Here is a 10,482-nt window from a genome sequence, read left to right as displayed (position 1 = left end):
AGGTCCATTTGGCCTTGGCCTGCCACCAGCACTATCCTCCAGTGGACCCAGGAGACATGGATGTCTGTGCCTTGGGAAGCAAATCTGCTGAACTCATTCCTAGTGTGAACCCTGAAATGACCAGTGACTCATCCCTATTCCCTCTTATCCATGGTCTAGGAGAGGCTCTGCTTACCTAGGGATCTACTAAGACACATACTCATGCATTCCCTCTAAACATGGTCTGACTGTGGGTTCTGAAGCATTCCTATGTCTTGGTTCCACTCCTCTCAGCTATGGTGTGAGAGCAGTCCTACCTGTCCAGAGTTAGGACATTCACTCATCCATGACTAGGCAGAATCTGCACACACCACTGCCCCAACACTCTGGCAACAGGACTGCCAACTTAAGACTCTAGTAGAGACAGCAGTAGCCACATGATCAGGCTTTAATTCCAACTAAATAAAACCAAGAAAATAATTTATGAGCAAAATATAGCAAAAATGAGTTTATGAAGCAAAATATGAGTAAAATGAGGAATTTGTGAAGAAATGGAAACCATATAAAAGAAATTCTGAAGCTGAAAAATATATTGAAAAAACTGCAGAAGAACAATTTCAAAGACATATTTGAAATCAGGCAATTAGAGGATCAAATGTAAAAAGGAATTAAAAAGGAAGAAAATATAAAGTCATAGGATACACTATCAAATGTATGAATGTATATATTATGAGAATAATGGAAGTGATGAGAGAAAGGAGCAGAAAGTTTATTCAAATGAAATTGTCTGACAGTTTCCCAAATCTTGAGAGGGATACTGATGTATAGATTCTTTAAGTTTAAGTAACTCCAAGCAAGATCTATTCAATAAAGGATACAATTATGTGCCACACAACGGTAGTTTGGTTAACAATGAAAAACATGTATGATGGTAGTCCCATAAAGTTATAATGGAGCTGAAAATTTCTATTGTTTAATGAGTACATGGCTAAAGAAGAAAAGAGAAAAGGAAACTGCAGAAGAAGAAAAAGAAAATCAGGAAAATCCACAAATGAGATGACTAGCAGAAATTTTTTCAGACTTCAACAAGTTCTTTACAAAGTTGGAAAACATGTAGTGATAATGTACTGCATATTTCAAAAAATCTAGAGGTGAAAAATTTTCACCATAAAGAAATGATAAATCATGTGAAAGGATAGATATACTTAACCTGATTTGAACATTACACATAACCCATAAGTGTGTACATTTTTATGTGTCAACTGAAAAAAGGCTTCCAGTCATGGAGTCTAACATTGCAAGGTATTCTTTAATAGAGAGGACTGTTCACGGAGCTTTATCTGCTTATAAGCAAATCTGTGTTAGCTTTCTGTTGCTGTGACAAAATATCTGAGAGACATAAACCTAAATGAGGAAAGGTTTATTTTGGCTCATGGTTTTAGTCCATGATTATTTGGCTCCATTGCTTGGGCCTGTGGCAAGGCAGGACATCATGGTGGGGAGAGTGTGGTAGAGCAAAACTACTTATCTCATGGTGAGGGTGGTAAAGTCAGAGAGAGGAAGAGAGAGAGGGAGAGGAAGGGAGGGAAAAGAAAGGAAGCAGAGAGAAAGGGAGATGAAAAGGGAGGTGGAGAGGTAGAGAAAACAGTAAAATATACCATTTGTCAAGGGTATCCCCCTGATGAACTACTACTTCTTCCAACTAGGCTCTATTCCTAAAATTTCCACCACTTCCCCAAAACTCATTAAGTTATGAAATTATAAATGGATTAATCCATTGATGAGTTCAGAGCCCTCATGACCCAATCACCTCCCAAAGGCCCCATCTCTGAACATGGATGCATGTTCAAGGACCAGTGCTTCAACACATGAGCTTTAGGGGAACATTTAAGAACCAAATTACACAGAATATATGATGGAAAATGGAAACAAAACAAGCAAACCACCTTGGACCTATTTCTGGAAAGAGTGATAACTTTGTAAGAAGACCCTCAGGTAGGCAATTCAGGAGGGATTCCAGAAGACAGGACAGTTGTCACAGGAGATGACAGCTCTGAGCATGTTATCATCCCTGAAGACCTTCTATGGATCAAGATGTTGGAGCAGAAGACAGTGATATTGATCCTGATCCCATGTAGGGCTATGGTAATATGTGTTTATGCCTTTATGTTTAACAAAAAAGTTTTAAAAAGTAAAAAATAAATAGAAAAACGCTTATAGAATAAAGATATAAATAGAAATATTCTTGTACATTAGTGTTTTTTGTACAATGTGTTTCTGTTTTAAGCTGTGTTACTGTAAGAGTCAAAAGGTCTAAAAATTAAGAGGTTATAAAGTAAACGTTACAGAAAACTAATGTTGAATTTTTACTGAATTGATAAAAATTGATAACTTTAGTGTGACCCAAGTGTACATTTATGAAGTGTACAGTAGGTTGTAGGTAGTAGGTTCTAAGTCTGCACTTCTACTCATCAGTCTTTCACCGACTCAGCAATGCCCTTACTACAAGCTCAGTACATGTCCTGTACAGCCATACCTTTCGAAAATCTTTATACTATATTTTCATAGTACCTTTTCTATGCTTAGATATATTTAAATACCATTGTGTTACAGTTGCCTATAGTATCCAGTAGAGTAAAATTCTGTACTGGTTTGTAGCCTAGGTATGATAAGCTATTTCATGCAGTCAGAGTGTGTGGTAAGATAGGCGCCTGGTTTGTATAAGTACTGTCTATGTTTGCACAATAACAAAGTTCCCTACTGATCAATTTCTTGGGACATACCCCTATCACTAAAGGACACATGGTAATCAATTTGTCAAAAAGTCGAAGACCTCTGTCTTAAAGTGACTGTTTGAAGCGACTGTTTCTTTGAAAAAGAGCAAACGCTTATAACAGGCAGCTGCCATAAGGCTATTGGTGCACTTCTCAACAAAAAACATGCAAGCCAAGAGGGAACAGGATGACATATTCAGGGTGCTAAAAGAAGAAGAAGAAGAAAAAAGACAAACAGGAATACTATATCTGGCAAAGTTGTCCTTCTTTGGAGTGAAGGAGAGATAAAGATATTGTAAACAAACAAAAGCTGAGGGAGTTCAACACCATGAGAAAGGCCGTCCAGGAAGTGCAAAAGAGAATTCTTCACTTTCAAATGTCATTGAGTAACAAAAGAAAAACACATGAAAACATAAAAGTTACTGGTTAAGGTAAGTAAATGGTCAAATTTAGAATACTCTAATACTGTAAAGTTGGTGTGAAAATCAATAGTAACTCTAGTTATAAAAGTTAAAAGACAAGTATATTAAAACAACTATAGTACTAATCATTAATAAATGATACACAGTGCAAATAGAAGTATGATATCAATAGCATGCAAAAGTGTAGCATCTAAGCTATTTTCAGACTAAATGAGACTATAATAACTATAACATGTTTTATGCAAACCTCATGGTAATCACAAAAATGTGGTAGATACCCAAAAGATAAATAAATCGTATCACTACCAAAATTCAACAGATTACAAAGGGAAACAGTAAGACTGGAACTATGAAACAAAATAAATGACAAGAAAAAGTCTGTATTATCAATAATTACTTTTAAATTAAATAGATTAAATTTTCTAACCAAAATACATGAAGTAATCGAATGGTTTTTAAAAACAAGATGAAACAGTATGTCTCTTTACAAGAGTCTCATTTTAACCTGAAGTACACACATGACTGAAAGTGAGGCAGGGGCAAAAAGTTCTATTTCTTGTAGGAGAGGAGGACACCAGACTCCTGATGCTCATTTACACAGTAAGTCAAGGGAGCATCAAGAAGTGTACAGAAGTAGTTGGGGCAACAGCAGCTCAGCATGGAACTTCAAGAAACTGCAAATTTTGGTATATTGAGTTCTTGCTTGCACAGACTAAATAGAAGATGTCAAGTTTGTTATGTGTAAGTTTTGTTGTTTGGCCAAGATTTAGGAGTCTCCTGCCGTGTGATGTACAGATCATGGTGGACTGCTACACTGTGGTTCTCTGCCTTCAGCTACTGAATGAGACAGTTTGAGTGGCAGAATGGCTGGTTGTTGAAGGAACCAACCGAAGCTTGAAAGTGGAAATTCAATAAAGGAAGAAAATAAATCCTTTCTACAACCACAGATCAGCCAAAGTCAAGGTTTTGTTGTTGTTTGTTTGTTTGTTGTTGTTTGTTGACAAGGTCTCACACTTTAGTTCAGTCAGTTCCGCACCGAGTTTGTCCGGCCCCTCCCCAGAGTGTGGATAAAGGAGGGTTGGTCAGGAGGTTATGACCCGCGCAGCTGGCTGGAGTTCGGAAGCACATGGAACCCTTTTTCTCTCCATGGCTGCTTACTGCCCAGAGAGGCCAAGCCCTGTCTCAAACTAGAGGCTTGCTTTTTTTTCTTTTTTCTTTTCTTTCTTTCTTTCTTTCTTTCTTTCTTTCTTTCTTTCTTTCTTTCTTTCTTTCTTTCTTTCTTTCTTTCTTTCTTTCTTTCTTTCTTTTTTTGCAGCGATACATGCCTAAGGAACAGCCACATTCAAGGGCTGCCTCTGCTTTTATTGTGGAGATGAACCCACAGTGGTATAGAAGCCAGCACTCCAGTCCTCAGGCCTTGTGACTCATGGCCGGCAGGGGGCGCATCCCGCGTTAGCGTCCTGTGAGCCTGCGGGGAAACGGGACTTGAGGATCACTTTCGCTTTCAGGTTTTGTTACATCATTTTGACAGGGCATTCCCTGAAGGCCCCGAAATATGCCTCGGGAAACACGCAGATGAGAATCTGTTACCACAGGCTTGAGAAAACGAGAGAGCCCATTGACTTTGCTTTCTTCCTGTGCTTTCTCATGGAAACCTGGAAGCAGAAACCGTATCAGAACAGAAAGCCCTGTGAAAACCGGCAGTAAGGAGTGGGCGTCGCTCAAGGAGGAGGGAGGCAGGCCAGGAGCTGGGCGAGGAAGAGCTCTGGTAAACACCAGGCACCTTTCCTGTGCACTGGAGAGGACTGCAGACTGACAGGAGAATGACAGTTTTTCCGTGGTTTCCAGGACTTCTCAAGCACGCGGAATTCCAGCTTTGGCCAGCATTTTCTAACCAGTGGTAACAATCGCACAATGCTTAATACACAAATACTATTCTGAGATAAATCTATATATGAAAAGAAAAAGATGGCTATCCTATCCCAATAACTCACTCACTGGAAGGTACTCTGCAAAATATTTTAAATGTTTCTGTTTCTTTAATACAACAGCCCTACGAATACTTTCGCTCACCCCTACATTTAAAAAACTAAGGCCACTTGAGCATGGCTTCAATATGCATCCATTTAGCTATAAATATCTCTAGTTTGTCATTCTTTATGGGTGAGTAGTACTCTATTATATAAAAAACTCCACATCTTCTTTATCCAGTTTCCAGTTGATGGGCACTTGGGTTGTTTCCAAGCTTTAGCTATTAGAAACTGTGCCACTATAAACATGGATGCACATATATCGCTGTGGTATGATTCTTTTAATTCTTTGGGGAAGATACCCAGCAGGGGAATAGCTGGGTCAAATGGGACCTCAAAATGAAAAAATGGAAACAAAGTCTTTGTAAATAGGGAGGCATGGAAGGGTTGAAGGGAGGGCAGGGGAAGGGGAAAAAATAAGAACCAAGAGAGATTATGTAAAGGTGCAAATTTCCAATGATGAATATCATTATATTGTATACCTAAAATGTACCAATAAAATGAAATTTTAAAAAAATGGGACCTCTAGCTCTAGTTCTTTGAGGTATCTCCATACTGATTTCCACAGTGGTTGCACCAGTCTACACTCCCACCAACAATGGAGAAGGGTTCCTTTCTCCCCACACCCCTGCCAGCATTTGTTATTCGTTGGTTTCTTGATAGCAGCCATTCTTTCTGGGGTGAGGTGGAATCTCAGTGTTGTTTTCATCTGCATCTCTTGAAAGACCAGTGATGTGGAACATTTTTTCATATGCTTATTTGCGATTTCTACTTGTTTGTCTGAGAAGTGTCTGTTCATCTCAGATGCCCATTTTTGAATTGGGTCTTTAAGTTAAATAAATAGGACATACATGTGTAAATACCAAGTAGTTCCTCTAGTGTGAGAACTGAAAGTATGAGGATTAAAATGATTAAAATGAATAATACATAATTTGAAATAGGAAGAAAAGGTCAAAAAGGGTAGGGACAGTGGGAAGGAAAGGGGAAAGGAAAGAAGGGAAAGGAAAAATTATGAGAAAAGAAAAAAATGGAAACAAAGTCTATGTAAATAGGGAAGGGAGGAGGGGGTGAAGGAGCACAGGTAATGAGGAAAATGTAGGAACCAAGGTACATCATGTACAGATACAAGTACCCAATGATAAATGTAAATGTGTTATATACCTAAAATGAACCAATAAAAGAATTTAAGCAAAAACACAACAAAAACTAAGGCCAGAGGATGAGGTGAATTGCTCAGGGAGGAAGTGGGAGAATAGGGCTTTCAAACAAAACCTTATATTAGGGGTTTGAATGATTCCTAAATTTCATAAAATAGGTTTCTATTAAAACTTGTTTTAAGTCTGTATTTAGCCCCTTCAACAGCTACTTAACCAAGCAGAGTTGGCTTCAATAGGAGTGCAATCACATTACCATGGTTGTCCAAGGTTGGCATTAAAACAGATGATTTTCCAAACAATTTGGCCTCTATGTTCTCTATGTCTCTTAAGATTTAAAAGATGGCATTTTGGTTTGGCAAACATGTACAAAATCTGAAATAAAAAACTTAGTCCTTGCTGAGATATTGGTATAGCTTCCCGTGAGCACAAACACAAAAGTCCCACAGAATCACAAGGAGCTTCTCTTCCAATCCAGAATCAACTAGCTCACCTGACAAAAGACTGTTGTGCACATGCAACATGGCTCCGTCCAAGGCCTCAGAGTTTGTCTGGGGCATTGAAATGCTGCCCAGAGCCTTCAGAGTTGGAAGAGCTTGCTTCCCATGGAGTCACAGTAAGCAGGGCTCACGATGGCTCTTTAGTTGGCTCTCTTGAAGTTTTCTTTCTAAGGTAAGAACTGAGCTTTGCGTTTTGACTCCTTTTTGATTCATTTATTAAACACTCCAATTCACCATCACTATGATGAACTTTCACATGCTGAGATGGAATAGCTCTTTAACTATCAAACTAATGGTGACAAGTTCTACTGTTTTTTTTTATGTAGGCGTGTTTTGTGGGGCCTAATCTTCAGGGAAGGTCCCAAGTTTTAAATATACCTAAACATTGCAAAATGCACAGACTGTAAGGAAAGGAAGAGAACTGATTTCTAAAAGTCCTCTCTTCAATCAATTCAGATAAAAAAAATTCACACAGGTTTTTCCCTTTAGAAATTGTGACCTTCCAATAGGCACATCGCTGATGTCTCCTCCTAGAAAGGCTTTTTCTCAAGAGCCTCAGGTTAACATACTCAAACCCTGTCTGCGAACCTGTTGTTTTTGTACAGTTGATTTTCAAAGAAGCCTACATCTGACCAGAATCTAGGATTACTTGAGTTGCACTTTCTTCATGAATAATCTGTCCTGGGCTTTGTGACTCATTGTTCTACACTGGAGCAACTCTCAACCTCTGCAACAGTGTTTAGGGGGAGATGCTTTCAGTGTCATCCATGTTGAGGCCACTTTTCTTGTCTACACCCCTCTGGGATATCTCTGTGCTCTCAACATCCACTTCAATCATTTCCTTCTCATGGAAAAGAATCTGAAGGATTCTAAATCTAGAATTCAGATCTTACGGTTTGAAAGAAAAACTAGCTCACTTCATAGGAACTGTGTCCTGAGACCCTGCCATTATTCCAGGAGACACTTTAATCTTACAATATGACTTTTTTTTTGGTAGTGGAGATCGAACTCAGGTCCTTGTGCTTGCCAGGCATGCGGTGGAACCACTGCGCTAAATCCCAAGCTCCTATATGATTTTCTTTTTTTCTTTTTGAAGTGATGTGGATCAAACTCAGTGCCTCACACATGCTCCATGAGCACTCATCAACTGAGCTCACATTCCAGCCTATAAGGTAGTCAGTTCTTCCTTTTAGTTTGGGTTTGATGCTGGGTAAACAGATTCCATCTTTCATATTTTTACAGGGTTGCACACTGAGGTTTGGAGTATCTTCCAAAGAATAAATACATAGGACAAGTTTTCATACAAAACAAATTTAGAGAAAAAAAGCAAAATGACAAATTGAGCAACATATAAAGAACATATTTTATTATATTAACCCCAATTAAGAAGTGTACATGATATTATATGTACAAACATAAAATAAATCCTGTAAATAGTTAAATAAATAAATATTTAAATAGACATAAATACATGAATTTATCTTTGCAAGATCAGCTACAAGAGAAACTCCGCGTTGAGATGAACACAATGTTACTTAGTCCTCCTGAAAACATCAGACAATCAAAACATTTTATGAATAGGACAGAAATGAGAGTCTTTGAAGAGGCAGAACTTGTGACAGTGTGATACAGTTGAGGAGAGCCATTTGCATGTTGGACCAAGACTCATTCCTTAGTCTTTCACCTTTCTTGCAAGTTTCTCCGATGAAGAGAAGGATCTCATGATTTCTGCTCTGACAACTTCCCAGGCACAAGGGCTGTATCGCTTCTCCTTCAGGTAGAGAGTGATCCTGTGGAAGTATTTCCTCACAGCCAGTCTGGAGTCCTCATGCGAGATGGGCGCCTCTTCCTGCCCCACCTCCTGGGTCAGGCAGGCCTCCAGATCACTCAGCTGCTGATGGAGGCCGGTGCAGAAGGTGTCCAGCAGGCCATTGTTCCAGGCGGCAGATGAATCCTGTGTGCTGAAGAGGTTGAAGGTCTGGCTGGTCATCTCATGGAGGACAGAGATGGCCTGAGCCTTCTGGATCTGTTTGCCATCAAACTCCTGGTGGGGGAGGCCAAAGTCCTCTCTGTCCTTCAGGCAGGAGAAAGTGGAGATTCTCCTCATTTGTTCCAGTAGTGTCAAGGCCCTCCTGTTCCCCTGGCTGTGGGTTCGAGGCAGGTCACAGCCCAGAGAGCACGATGACATGATGGTGAGCACCACCAGGGCCACCAGTACAGAAAGTGGCCAGGCCATTGGGGAGTCTGCTGATGCTGCTGGGCTGTCTGAGGTGGGTGTGTGATCCTGAGCCTTTGCCCCTGGGTTCTCTGAGGACCTCGATTTGTTCAGATGACTTAAATAGAGAACACAGAAGCTTCATTTTCTGAATGCCCTCAGTTAGTTTTCTACTTTTGTTTTTCCTTTCCCTTTTGCCTTCTGTAATGGGGTTTTGGGTAAGGTTTCTCATCCACTTTGTTTTCATCATTAACTTCCCTCCCATGCCACCCTTGATAGATATTTTTTCCTAAATGAATTCCCGATTAAAAGTCAGAGGAATAGGTATGGAATAATATATTTATGTACTGAATTTTTGTCTCTGCTTTATGCATAAAAAAGAATGTGAAAAGTTATTTAAGTATGGTACTAAGAATGAGTAAAGCAAAATTTGAAGCTGAAAGTTACATAGCAGCAGAATTCATAATACGTAAATCTTGGAAGCAGCCTATATGTCCATCAACAAAAGAATGGATAAAGCAAACGTATTTACACACAATGGGATACTACTCTACCATAATGAAAGAGAAGTTTGAGACCTATGTGGGAAAATGGGTGCACATTGTGGCCATAATGTTAAGTGAAACAAATGAGACAAACAAGCTTAAATATTGTATGGTTTCTCTAAAATGAGAAACCCAAATTCTACATAAGGTGAGAAATAAAAGATAGATAATAGGAAGTGGGAAGTTAGCTCCTTCTTAAAGGAGTAGGGGATCAAGAACTATAGGGAGGGAAGTGGTAGAGAGCAGTAAGGGGAAGAACAAAGAAATTAAGATGTGTTATGCGCATGTACCAGCTCCACACAAGGAATGGAAACATTATGAACTGCAAAATATGCCAATTAAAATCAATAAGTAATGAAATAAAAACTATTGATAAGTAACATCATAAATGTATGTTCCTCTTAATTGATTGTAATTTATTACCATATGATATTCTTCTTATAAATTACTCATAATTTAGTGATTGTGATTTATATGTAGTTACATAAATTTTAATGATTCACGTTGTGTACAAATTCATAAATTCTTAAATATATATACTGGTGCAATGAAATCTTTAAACATCATATAAAACTGCTAAAACTATTTTAAATATAAATCATTTTTTACCTTGTATGTTTATAATAAAGTATTTTAATTTCATTTCACATGAAGAATCACTCCTCAATTTCTTTAGCTGCTAGACTGTCATTTGGACATGATAAATATTGTTTCTTTTCTAAACTGAACATAATTATTGATGTGTTCAATAAATTTAACAGAAGTAAATGCTAAGCACAATTTTTGTTTCATTCCCATAACCCAGAGCACATTCAGAAGGACTGAGGATCGAGTATAAGGTGCACACACAAGAGAGCCAGTGG

At 38.6% G+C, this 10,482-nt stretch overlaps 1 protein-coding gene across 1 annotated transcript; it reads right to left on the bottom strand.

Moving 5' to 3' along the window:
- Nucleotides 1-8,531: 8,531 nt before the first annotated feature.
- On the bottom strand, nt 8,532-9,333 carry LOC147825880 (interferon alpha-4-like). Its single transcript, XM_087183536.1, has one exon. The coding sequence runs from the start codon at nt 9,093-9,095 to the stop codon at nt 8,532-8,534; it is 564 nt and encodes a 187-aa protein (XP_087039662.1). The 5' UTR covers nt 9,096-9,333.
- Nucleotides 9,334-10,482: the final 1,149 nt, after the last annotated feature.

Source organism: Heterocephalus glaber, unplaced genomic scaffold (genome assembly GCF_053883595.1).
Source record: "Heterocephalus glaber isolate CG9 unplaced genomic scaffold, H.glaber_assembly_v1.0 deba00001481, whole genome shotgun sequence".
Classification (NCBI taxonomy): Eukaryota; Metazoa; Chordata; class Mammalia; order Rodentia; family Bathyergidae; genus Heterocephalus; species Heterocephalus glaber.
This window is presented reverse-complemented; position numbering and strand designations above follow the sequence as displayed.

Bases quoted from the DNA above. Each gene is read 5' to 3' on its own strand.
- LOC147825880 (XM_087183536.1), bottom strand. From the start codon at position 9,095: ATGGCCTGGCCACTTTCTGTACTGGTGGCCCTGGTGGTGCTCACCATC.